Here is a 12975-nt window from a genome sequence, read left to right on the forward strand (position 1 = left end):
CATTACAGACTAACTAAAGTTGAAAAAGTGAATAAGCATAATAGGACCCCTTTAAGATACTCTACAGAGTTCCTAAATGGAACACTCATTCTCTTTCTTAAATTACATTTGGCCCCATACAATCATCTCCTTCTTTCCCTCCGCCATTTCCATTTTTATTTCCTTCACCTCAAAAGAAAATTTCTGTCTATTATTCAGCTTCAAGTCTATAGATTATTCCCTCAGATTCGACATTTTGCAGAGTTAATTTATTGAAGATGTTGTGAATATCTCATACTGCACCTGTTTGAAGAGCTGAAGCAGAAAACTGATATGTCAAAATAATATTACAAATAATAATAATTGGGTTGTTAGGTTGAAAAGTGAAAAGTTTGATATGTTATAGCTAGAAAAAATAACAATAGATGATAAATAGTTAGATGCAGCTACATGAGAAATAGACAGTTTGCGATTTATTAGCATGCATGATGTTAGCTACTAATTGTGTGTGTTTCTGCTGTTAATGTGAAAGAAAATAATACTTTTGTTCAGCAAGGATGCAGTAAACTTCAAGTTCTTCAAATTCAGTTTTTTAAACTTTCCATTCATCAAAGTATCACAGTTTCCTTTCCACAAAAATATTAGGCAGCACAACTGTTTTCAACCATTATAATAAGAAATCAGCATATTATACTGATTTCTGAAGGATCATGTGAAACTGAACACTGGAATAATGGCTGCTGAAAATTCTGCTTTGCCATCACAGGAATAAATTATATTTTTAAATATATTGCAATAGTAATTAGCAAGGTATTTAAAATTGTAATAACATTTCACAATATTACTGTTTCAATTGCATTTTAAATGGTATTTGAACAGTAGCTTATGTGCATATACTGTATATATATATATATGTGTGTGTGTGTGTGTGTGTGTGTGTGTGTACATGTCTGCTGTTTTCTAATCAAACATCTTTCTTTTCTAAAAATAAATCTCTATTATGCACACAAAATAAGCCTGACAGCAACTGAAATGATTTTCTATTTCTTTTTAATTTTTTGGCCTTGTAAAAAAACGTCAGCCTTAAGATCAATACAAGTTGATTTTCACCTTTTATAAAGACTGCAGACACTTTAAGGGGTCTTTAAATGAAAGAAAAAATCTAAAACACGTAATCTTTTACTAGATGGACACTTTTGCTGTACTCTCCCAAAGTATCTTGAAAAATATCTCAATTGAAATCTCTGAAATGTATTATGAAAAAGGAAATATGAAATATGTTCAATTTGCCATCTTCCTAGAAAGCAAGTAAAATCATACATATCTGAAGGATTATATGCAGGGTTTTCTATTAGCAGAAAAAACCCCATCTCGTTCTATAACTTCAATTAACTCAAATGCACTGAACACAACTGTACTTTACTGAAGCACATTTTTGAGTCATAATGCCCTATTGTCCTATTGCCCTATTGTCCAATAGTTTGAGGCCAGAGGGAAACAAAAAAAAAGTATCCTACCATCCAAAGCCCCCAAATGACACACTTCTTTTCCGCCTGTACATGCTGACCACGCCACTTTCTTTCTCTTTCGTTGTCAGTGAAGGACAGAAGACTTCTCATCTCTTTTCACTCTTTTAGGGGAGGCCAACAGGGGAAGAGTAAGGGACAAGAGGGGAGGAAACTAAAGCCTCCTCCTACCTGTTTCCCAGCCCTAACCCCCCACCCTTCTCCACTTCACCTCCCTCTATACTTTATAAATGTGTCTGTGTGTGGCTTTTTAGCAGTGGTGTATTGTCACGAAGTAATAATACTTCGTTACAGTACTTAAGTATTTTTTGGGAGTCTCTGTACTTTACTTGAGTTTTTATATTTCAGCCAACTTTTACTTTTACTCCACTACATTTCCTAATTAAAATGTATACTTTTACTCCGATACATTTCACCGAAGCATATTCGTTACTTACTAAAAAAATAATCAGAAGTCAGAAGAACACGGACTGCACGGAAGCAGGTTTGACGAATCAGTGGTCTGGCGTTTGCAAGTTAGACTCCTAAAAACACCTTTGCTCATGCGCAAACAAGTGCGCGCACAACCGCGGATGATTCAGTTTCCACTCAAGTCGAGTTTGGGGTGTGCTGTGCGATACAGCATCGTCTGCGATAATGTGGTAAGTGTTGTTGTAATGATGTGCGATCTGACATTATCAAGTAGGCTATCAAAGAGTGCACGCACGTGATTTATTAGTCTATTAAAACTCAAAATTCCAGGCATTCTAAATTATAGACGGCAAAAATGCTTCTGTATGCTTTTTGTATTTATATAATTTAATATAGTTAACTTAATCTATATCACACAAAGAGTACCGTTTTTCTGCAGATTTCAGCATGAACACATTTAATAATCATTTTATACAAGTTCAGTAAAGCAATAAGTGACATACATTTTAGACATAATATTGCCTGTTTTTGCTCAATTTTGCCAACGGAAATGGTTCCAAACAAAGATCACAGCACTGTTTTGCATCTCTGAGTAATGGACGGTGTTTACTTATTGAATGAATCAGCTTTTTGAACGAATCGGTTGAATAAATGATTCAATGATTCACTCATTAACACAGTCAAATGCTTTGTTTCTGAATGAATCAGTCGTTTGAATGAATCGGTTGAATCTCAATGACTCGCTCATTAACAGTTACTTGCTGTCACCTACTGGCGGTTTTAATTTCACATTTCGACTTAAGTACAATAAATATCACATACTTTAAGACTTTTACTCAAGTAATATTCTAAACGGTGACTTCAACTTCTACCAAAGTCATTTTCTGGTAAGATATCTGTACTTTTACGTGAGTATGGCTTTCAGGTACTTTATACACCACTGCTTTTTAGGTCACACCAGCTACTCATTATTTCCAGCAAAGTATTAGCACAGGAAATACAGAGCCATTTATGTAATGACTTTTAACCAATTGGTCCCAAAGGTGATTTTTAGTGGATTTCATGATGCCATTTCCCTTCAAGTTTAAACATCTAATATTTAGCCCAATATCACTCCTGCTTGTGTGAAATTGCTTTCTATATCAAAATTCATTGTTTAATTCAATGTGTTACTTGCCATTTCTTTGTAATTACTTGTAGAATTTAGTAATTTCTGAAAGAAATGGTTTAAAGTAAATCCACAATTTTATAATGTATAATGCATATATGGCAGTGTCTACACATCAAAACACATGATGCTAAACTCAAAGCACACCTCTCTATTCATCAGTGTTGTTTATTGAACACAACACATTTTGTTCAGGTATAGTAGTGATGCATTTTGCTAATGAAAATAGATGTAACAGCTTGAAATCATTCATTTTCATTTCAATAAAGTGAGGACAAATCATGAGCGCTGTGGGCATGCACTTCTCTCCTGCAGCCTTGCATTAACATCGGCTTCAATAATGATTAATGCTGGCCATGGCGGAACATCAATATATGAGGAAATCAGACAAGTATCACTTGAATTTTCCTCACCGGCTTTGTGATTCGTAACGAATGGAAAGGGTGAGATGTTTCATGGTGGGTCACAGGCATTGATTAAAAAAGGATTTGTTCACACACGCACACACATACAGGCAGACGCACTCACACACTAATATGACAGACGTGATCTATGTAAGTGCATCGGACCCCAGCTAACAGCTATAGCGTCATGGCAGACAGAATGCAGGCTGTCAACAGTCGACAAATTCAAGGCCGTTCCGCGCTGTGTTAAGTCAGAAGCTCATAAAGCGATGACTCAGCGTGGGTTGAAATAGCCTGATGCCCGATCTACTGAATCCTCGACTGTCTCTTGTTATTGACACATTTATGCAATACAGAGTTTGTGCATGACAGTAAATGAAATAGTTAAAGAAACATTAAATGAAAAAATGTGTTTGATCTAGGGCTGCACGATAAATCGAAATGGAATCGAGATTGCGATTCGACAGAAGCTGCGATTGTCATGCATATCTTTCAGTGAAGCGTGGTTCTGTGATCAGCAGTAAATCTCCATCCAAAGGCCAGAGGGCACTCTCGCACTGAAACTCCAAATTCGCCTCGCAGAAGAAACCCAGAAAATGCTGATTAAATCGCTGCAGCTGATTAAACAGAAGATTCAACTGCTTTCATTGATTAAACATGACTAATAAACACACGACTACGGTTTATCTGAGTTCTTATTATTATAATTTTCATTAAAATAAAGTATATTTATAATGCAATGCCTTTATCACTGCTTAAATACTATGAAATATGTTGCGTGCCTTATTCTGTGTAAGAAGCCACATCATCTCACAGAAGGATTTATTTCAAACACTCGACTGACATTATGACCTGAGTTTGGAGTAACAATATGTTATTAAATGTGGTATTTTCACATGCTTTCAGATGGAGCAGCATTTACTTCACAGAGCTGTAGTTCACTGAGAAGCTATGCAAACAGCTGTCATTATCGCGAACAATTTCAGAATCGCGCAATAAAATCATCTCCTTTTTATTATTCAGTTCCTAAACTCATGTTAAAATGATTACACTAATGTTAAAATGACATTTTATGTAATGATCAAGTAAAACACATACCGTTCACATTCAGAAGTTGTTGTAGGGGTGCTTTCTTATTAGAATCCGAATCAGAATGAGCTTTATTCACAACTTAAGTGTGCGCAAACACAAGGAATTTGTTGTGGTTTACAGGAACTCTTGGTACATACATACATATAAATAACCATATATATATGACACAAGATAGTTATTGAAGTTCACAGAACTGACTCGGCAACAGCTGAGTAAAACTTTCTTCTGAGCATGTGGCACTTTAAGCATTATCGTATCACATATTGAATATCGCATTATTTAATGAGTTATCGCATATCACATTTTTCTTCAATATTGCACAGCCCTAGTTAACATTATAATGTACAGTATGAATAATGGATATTCATTTTGAGATTCGCTAAAGATTACATTTAATAAGGCATTAAAGAAACAACACTGAATTAAACGTGAAATTCTGAAGTAGAAACGTACTGCAATAATCTTTATTTACCGTGTGTATGTACTGCATCTAGCCTTATACTGAGCAGTGACCACCCAGTTTGTCTTTTCCTCTCTATAGAGACACAGTAGTATTTCTTCTCTGATAAAGAAGAGTGAAGGGCGTACATGTTGGGAATGAGTGATGAGAGAGAGAGAGAGAGGGGAGGAAAGAGGAAAAGCAGCATTAGGCTTATTGCCAGCACTGCAACAAACCAAAGGTTAATCATACCTTATAAAAACAGTGAAAAGTGGGAGGCAGGACGTAAAAGGCCCCTCTCTTACACATTGATCTGATTTGGAAATCACTTGCTTCCCAAATCTCATTTTCAAATGTCCTTTGAACTTCCTGTGGCTTCTACATGCGATTCAACGCAGTCCAAAAAGAGTAAATGTAAAACTCAGTGAGAAATACAATGATGCTAAATTTTACCAGAAGGCAAGGACATAATTAGCCATTTCAAAGGCACTGTTATGCAAAGAAATGATTAATGCATGTATTTTAAAAGTCAAACCACCAGTAGCAACCTGAAATAAATTCACACAATATGATTTACCCAAGTACTACACTACCATTTAAAAGTTTGAATTCAGCAAGATTTTTTTCTGTTTTTGACCGTCTCTTATACTTACCAAGGCTGCATTTATTTGATCAATACTTTGTAACAATGTAAAAGTCTTTACTGCCACTTTTGATCAATTTAATGTGTCCTTGCTGAAAAAAATAATTAATTTCTTAAACAGTAGTTTAAATAATGAACATCCTAGGTTGTGGAACAACATATTATTAAACAATTAAACCCATAAAACCTAACCCCTAAAACTAGGGGCAGTGATTAGTTCATAGTAGGGATGGTAAGATTCACCAATTCGCAATGGTGCATTGGCATAAAAGTTAACGATGCATTGCATCAATTTAAAAAAGTGTGCATCAGATAAAAGTTGGCATTTGTATCGCGATGCATTGTTTCTAATACAGTATTTGCATTGGTAAAAAAAACGGTTTATTTATATATACTTACAATGGTGTGAAAAAGTGTTGGCCCCCTTCCTGTTTTAAAATTTTTTTGCATATTTGTCACACTTAAAAGATTCAGATCATCAAACTAATTTTAATATTACACAAAGATAATGCAAGTAAATACAAGATGCTCTATACTTTAAAGGGGTCATATGATATTGCTAAAAAGAACATTATTTGGTGTAATGAAATGTGTTCATGCGGTTTAAGGTTAAAAAAAACACATTATTTTCCACATACTGTACATTATTGTTTCTCCTCTATGCCCCGCCTTTCTGAAACGGGTCGATTTTTACAAAGCTCATCAGTCTGAAAGGCAAGGTGTGCTCTGATTGGCCAGCTATCTAGTGCGCTGTGATTGGCCGAATACCTCAAGCATGTGACGGAAATGTTACGCCCCATACCATATTGTGATGCCCTGTCCAGCCGGAGCGACGAGACAAAAACATTCAAACGCATTATAAACACAGAACTGACTCAGCAACAGCTGAGTAAAACTGTTTCTTCTGAGCATGTGGCACTTTAAGCATTATCGTATCACATATCGAATATTGCATTATTTAATGAGTTATCGCATATCACATTTTTCTTCAATATCGCACAGCCCTAGTTAACATTATAATGTACAGTATGAATAATGGATATTCATTTTGAGATTCGCTAAAGATTACATTTAATTTCTCAAGGCATTAAAGAAACAACACTGAATTAAACGTGAAATTCTGAAGTAGAAACGTACTGCAATAATCTTTATTTACCTTGTATGTACTGCATCTAGCCTTATACTGAGCAGTGACCACCCAGTTTGCCTTTTCCTCTCTATAGAGACAGTAGTATTTCTTCTCTGATAAAGAAGAGTGAAGGGCGTACATGTTGTGAATGAGTGATGAAAGAGAGAGAGGGGAGGTAAGAGGAAAAGCAGCATTAGGCTTATTGCCAGCACTGCAACAAACCCAAGGTTAATCATACCTTATAAAAACAGTGAAAAGTGGGAGGCAGGACGTAAAAGGCCCCTCTCTTACACATTGATCTGATTTGGAAATCACTTGCTTCCCGAATCTCATTTTCAAATGTCCTTTGAACTTCCTGTGGCTTCTACATGCGATTCAACGCAGTCCAAAAAGAGTAAATGTAAAACTCAGTGAGAAATACAATGATGCTAAATTTTACCAGAAGGCAAGGACATAATTAGCCATTTCAAAGGCACTGTTATGCAAAGAAATGATTAATGCATTTATTTTAAAAGTCACACCATCAGTAGCAACCTGAAATAAATTCACACAATATGATTTAACCAAGTACTACACTACCATTTAAAAGTTTGAATTCAGCAAGGTTTTTTTCTGTTTTTTTAACGTCTCTTATACTTACCAAGGCTGCATTTATTTGATCAATACTTTGTAACAATGTAAAAGTCTTTACTGCCACTTTTGATCAATTTAATGTGTCCTTGCTGAATAAAATAATTAATTTCTTAAACAGTAGTTTAAATAATGAACATCCTAGGTTGTGGAACAACATATTATTAAACAATTAAGCCCATAAAACCTAACCCCTAAAACTAGGGGCAGTGATTGGTTCATAGTAGGGATGGTAAGATTCACCAATTCGCAATGGTGCATCGGCATAAAAGTTAACGATGTGTTGCATCAATTTAAAAAAGTGTGCATCAGATAAAAGTTGGCATTTGTATCGCGATGCATTGTTTCTAATACAGTATTTGCATTGGTAAAAAAACGGTTTATTTATATATACTTATTAGTAGATGCTCTATACTTTAAAGGGATCATACGATGTTGCTAAAAAGAACATTATTTGGTGTAATGAAATGTGTTTATGCGGTTTAAGGTAAAAAAACACATTATTTTCCACATACTGTACATTATTGTTTCTCCTCTATGCCCCGCCTTTCTGAAATGGGTAGATTTTTACAAGGCTCATCAGTCTGAAAGGCAAGGTGTGCTCTGATTGGCCAGCTATCCAGTGCATTGTGATTGGCCGAATACCTCAAGCGTGTGACGGAAATGTTACGCCCCATACCATATTGTGATGCACTGTCCGGTACAAGGCGGGCTAGAGTGAGCGGAGGCCTAGAGTGAGCGGTGGCCGGCGGCCTAGATTGATCGGAGGCTGGCTTGAGTGAGTGACAGCCGGCTTGAGTGAGCAGAGGCTGGTGGGCTTGAGAACAATGCGGCCGGCGGACTCGACGAAGGAGCGTCCGGCGGGCTTGCGGCAACCACATGTGACGACCCGGGCTGGACTCCGCTTCGTCCATGGTGAAAGCCGATCCGGCGATCCACAGCGCGAAGTTGATGTATTTCCTCAGCGACCAGCATGGATCAGCTCCAGGCATGACGAAGCGATATTGTCCTCTTTTGGAAGGCCAAACAAAGTAGTTTCTCTTTCACAATGAAACACACAGCATCTTCACGACATGGCGGCAGCGGCAACAACAATACTACAGCGAGCATAAAAGTTACGCCGCCTTTCTTTGCGTGAACATTTGGGTGGCATTATGCCAATCTTCCCACATCATGACGTAAACTTGTGTTAGAATTGTGTTAGAATGAGCTGTTTTAGGTAGGCGTGGCTGACTCTTAACTCTTTATAAAGATTTTAACTATTTGGATTTGAGACTTTAGTCTTTGCAACTTTACAGATCTTCTTTATGCACCAAGAGCTTGTAACACTCCAAAGAGAAAGGAAAAATTGAAATCGCATCATATGACCCCTTTAATTATTTAGAAAGTGTTTAATTATTTAGAAAATTATTATTCAGAAATTTGTGACCAATATTTTATTTGTAGATTGATTTCTCCTGTCTAAACTGTTTCTCAAGCGCATTCTCTCATCACAACTGCGGCTATGTGAATATGACATCACAACACTACGGAGACCAATGTGTTAGAAATCAGAAGCTACTTAAGTTCATTTATGATTTGCTGTCTGTCTGGAAAAAAATAAATAAAATCGAACTATCTATGTGAACCATACTGAATTGCATAGTGACAAATTGATAGTTTAAGAATGTTTTACTATGACTTTTTATCCTAACCAGCCAGCCAGTCAGAACATTTGATCAAACACTCGGTTGCTCCGCCAACTCATTGGTCTAACATTCTGTTTCTCACAACAACAAATATCTTCAGATTGGCTGTAAACGTGTCATGTTGTGAGGCAGTTTTGCATTTAGTATGAAAACTCCATCACTCCTGACACCAGGCCATTCACATTAAGGATGCTTACTTTAATGATAAGCAACTACAACAACTATAAAGTTTTAATAATCATTCTAATTATATGAGAATAGGGAAGTCCACACCACAAATATAACATTAACAATTATACATTTAGAAGATACTTTTAACCAAAGCAACTTACATTGCATACGGCAGCCATATCACCCTGTAGCCCAAGCCTGGTTGCCCACTGAAGCTAAGCAGGGCTGAGCCTGGTCAGTACCTGGATGGGAGACCTCCTGGGAAAACTTGCTGCTGGAAGAGGTGTTAGTGAGGCCAGCAGGGGGTGCTCACCCTGTGGTCTGTGTGGGTCCTAATGCCCCAGTATAGTGACGGGGACACTATACTGTCAACAAGCACCGTCCTTTGGATGAGACGTTAAACCGAGGTCCTGACTCTCTGTGGTCATTAAAAATCCCAGGATGTCTTTCGAAAAGAGTAGAGATGTGACCTCCTGGCCAAATTTGCCCATTGGCCTCTGATCATCATGGCCTCCTAACAATCCCCATATCTGCTAATTGGCTTCATCACTCTGTCTCCTCACCACCAATAAGATGGTGTGTGGTGGGTGTTCTGGCGCACTATGGCTGCTGTCGCATCATCCAGGTGGATGCTGCACACTGGTGGTGGATGAGGAGATACCCCCTGACAATGTAAAGTGCTTTGAGTGCCTAGAAAAGCGCTATATAAATGTAATGAATTATTATTATTACACATTTTATCAGTTTTTGATTTCCCTGGGAATCGAACACATAACATTCATGTTGGTAGCATTGTGCTACTGTTTGAGCTACAGGAAGGCACAGGATCTTTTAACCATTACACCAAAAGACACTAGCCTTGCATTCCGGAGTTCTGCATTCTGCAGTCACTGGAGAGTGCAGCATATGTTGCAGTTGTGTTGAACAGTTTAAGTGAGGCGCTTGGCATGATTGTGCCCAACCTAATGGACTGAAGACAGTGTTTTGTGGTCTCCAGCAGCCCTGAGCCAAGACTGACTGATGGGGCTGTTTTCCAGCACTGCCGCTAAATGAACGGCATGCTCTCTCATTAGATTAGTGGGTAGAGAGGGGGTCGTATCACTCACAGACAGCGCTCACACAATCTGGCTCATTAGATCTACTGGCTGGGCTTCCCCTTATCTGTCTCTGGAATCAAGCCTCCAAAACCTGAAATCAGGACAACAGATTCTGCTTTGCTTTTATTCCATCTCATTATTTTTTCCCTTCACCTCTCCATAAAACCTTTGGGGGTGTTTCTGCTTAACACTCTGATCTTCCCTTATGTTGACCTCTCTTCAATCGCATCCTTAACTTCTCTCTCTCACAAGGCCGTCTCACATTTTGACTTCCCGTGCTTGACTCTGTCTCTGATCCACTCATTAGCGATGAATGCCGCTCTCTCACCCGTCTCCGTGGTGTGCGAGAGGATTTCAATAGCCATGACAGAGCTCAGCTACTACACCCACTCACAGCCTGCAACCCGTTTACACCCACCCAACCGGCACATCAAACACATCCACAAATGCTGGTTTCTGCAATGCTTATAGCTCTTCATGCACTACCTTATCTTTTGAGCTTACAGAGAGGGATGGACAGCACAGCTCTGTGGTATGTGGTTTATAAGCCTCGCTCATGTTGTCATTAGACAATCTTGATGAACTGTCTGATGTTCTTTCTCTTTCCTTTTTACAACTTTCTTTCCTTGTAAAACTTACCTAGGTAAGCTGAGCTCAGCTGAGAAGAGATGAAATGAGACCAAATGAAACGTAACAAAACGAGAAAGAATAAGAAAGATGAGAAGAAAAAAGACAGAGAAAGAGATAAGAGAAAAGACAAGAAAATAGGATGAGACACAAAGTAGCGCTTAGAAGAGAAGAGAAGAAAAAAGACAGATGAAACAGAGAAAGAGATAAGAGAAAAGACAAGAAAATAGGATGAGACACAAAGTAGCATTTAGAAGAGAAGAGAAAGAGAAAAGACAAGAAAATAGGATGAGACACAAAGTAGCGTTTAGAAGAGAGAGAAAAGACAAGAAAATAGGATGAGACACAAAGTAGCGTTTAGAAGAGACAGAAAGAAAAGACAAGAAAATAGGATGAGACACAAAGTAGCGCTTAGAAGAGAAGAGACAGAAAAGACAAGAAAATAGGATGAGACACAAAGTAGCACTGAGAAGAGAAGAGAAGAGAAGAAAAAAGACAGAGATGAGAAAAGACAAGAAAATAGGATGAAACACAAAGTGAAACACAAAGTAGCGCTTAGAAGAGAAGAGAGAGAGAGAAGAGAAAAGACAAGAAAATAGGATGAGACACAAAGTAGCGCTTAAGAGAAGAGAAGAGACGAGACCATATGAGAAGAGAAGTAGAATTATCGCCCTTCACTCATGCCACTACAGTGACTCATTCTCCATTTAAGTTTCTGCTCATCACTCATTCCCTTAAGCGAATCAAGAGAGGGCAGGTACAGAACAGAAGTACGGAGGGGGAGGAAGTCGAGAAAATGAGCTGTGGAGCAAGTACACCACAAACTAATGAGAGACAGCAGGGGGGGAAGACAGCGAAAGAGACTTGAGATAAAGTGAGAAAATGAGCGATGGAGAAATGATCGGATGAGTATCCCAATAATGGAAGGATAAGGACAGAAAGAAGAACAACAGAGAGAGCAGATGAGGCTGATATGCACGGCAGAACCCACAAAAGACGTAATTATGGCATAAAGGTGAACTGTGCATCGTGACACTCTTGCACTGGAGAGGACAGGAACATATGGTCCATTTACCACTCTAATGTATGTGCATCCCAGTAATCGAACTAAAATTGCCCTCAGCAGCAACTCAAGCTACAGGTTGCAATAATAGCCGCAGTTGTTCAGCAGAATGTTCTGTCATGTTAAACCCAAGATCATATTTCGTTTCCTGCTACAACCACAAGGAAATGTGACTGTGTATATATTTAAACTGTGTATAAATTATGCTAACACTTTTACATCTTTTATGCTGACAGTCCCTTTCATTTTATCAATATACAAGGCTCTTTATGATTTATGATCACGCTTTGTTTACCAAATCCCACACAACCCGTGCAGAATGACTCATGTGCATCATCCACATACTTTATTTATTTCTAAAAATTAAGCCATCGTGCTGACAATGTCCCTCTGGCTCCCATAAACAATGGCATACACTAAGGGAATGAGTCACTAACGTAACACATACACACAAGCCAAAAACAAGCTATTAATTTAGATAGCTGACTATGTTTTAATATCACATGGTTGTGGGTTAGGACTTTTTGAGAGAAAATGTGTCAGTTTATAACTCTAAATTAGTTTAGGGAGCCTGATGCAACTCATGGGCATGACGTATGGCTCCCAAAGACAGCTAGTAAGAAAACGGATACAAATACAAACACACCCTAAGATGTACAGCAACAGTTTAGTCAGGTCCCATTCAAACCCACACGCTGCTGTTCATTAGTGTGACAAACATCACCAGGAAATACGCTTTAGTCTCTCGTCCATCATGCACTTGAATATCTATTAAAACCTCACCTTACCTTGAATCTGCCATCAGTGGCTCGTAGGACTGAGTCAACACAGCAGTGCTGCATGAAACGACTGGTTCAACACGAGTGAGGAGAGAGAATCGCTCCGAGAAAGAGAGAGAGAGAACAAAA

The 12975-nt window shown here is 38.1% G+C and overlaps 1 protein-coding gene across 3 annotated transcripts in view; it reads right to left on the minus strand.

Moving 5' to 3' along the window:
- rap1gap2a (RAP1 GTPase activating protein 2a) overlaps nucleotides 1-12975 on the minus strand; it is a 78397-nt gene extending 65422 nt beyond the window's left edge. For 2 of the 3 annotated variants that reach the window (XM_016275543.1, XM_016275526.1), the window contains exon 1: nucleotides 12856-12956. In XM_016275543.1, coding sequence (XP_016131029.1) covers nucleotides 12856-12869 — 14 coding nt within the window. In that variant the 5' untranslated portion in view covers nucleotides 12870-12956. Of the gene's footprint in view, nucleotides 1-12850 lie in introns of all 3 variants that reach the window. The other variant, XM_016275518.1, reaches the window with a different exon arrangement.

This window comes from Sinocyclocheilus grahami, unplaced genomic scaffold (genome assembly GCF_001515645.1).
Source record: "Sinocyclocheilus grahami isolate Dianchi unplaced genomic scaffold, SAMN03320097.WGS_v1.1 scaffold6.1, whole genome shotgun sequence".
Lineage (NCBI taxonomy): Eukaryota > Metazoa > Chordata > Actinopteri > Cypriniformes > Cyprinidae > Sinocyclocheilus > Sinocyclocheilus grahami.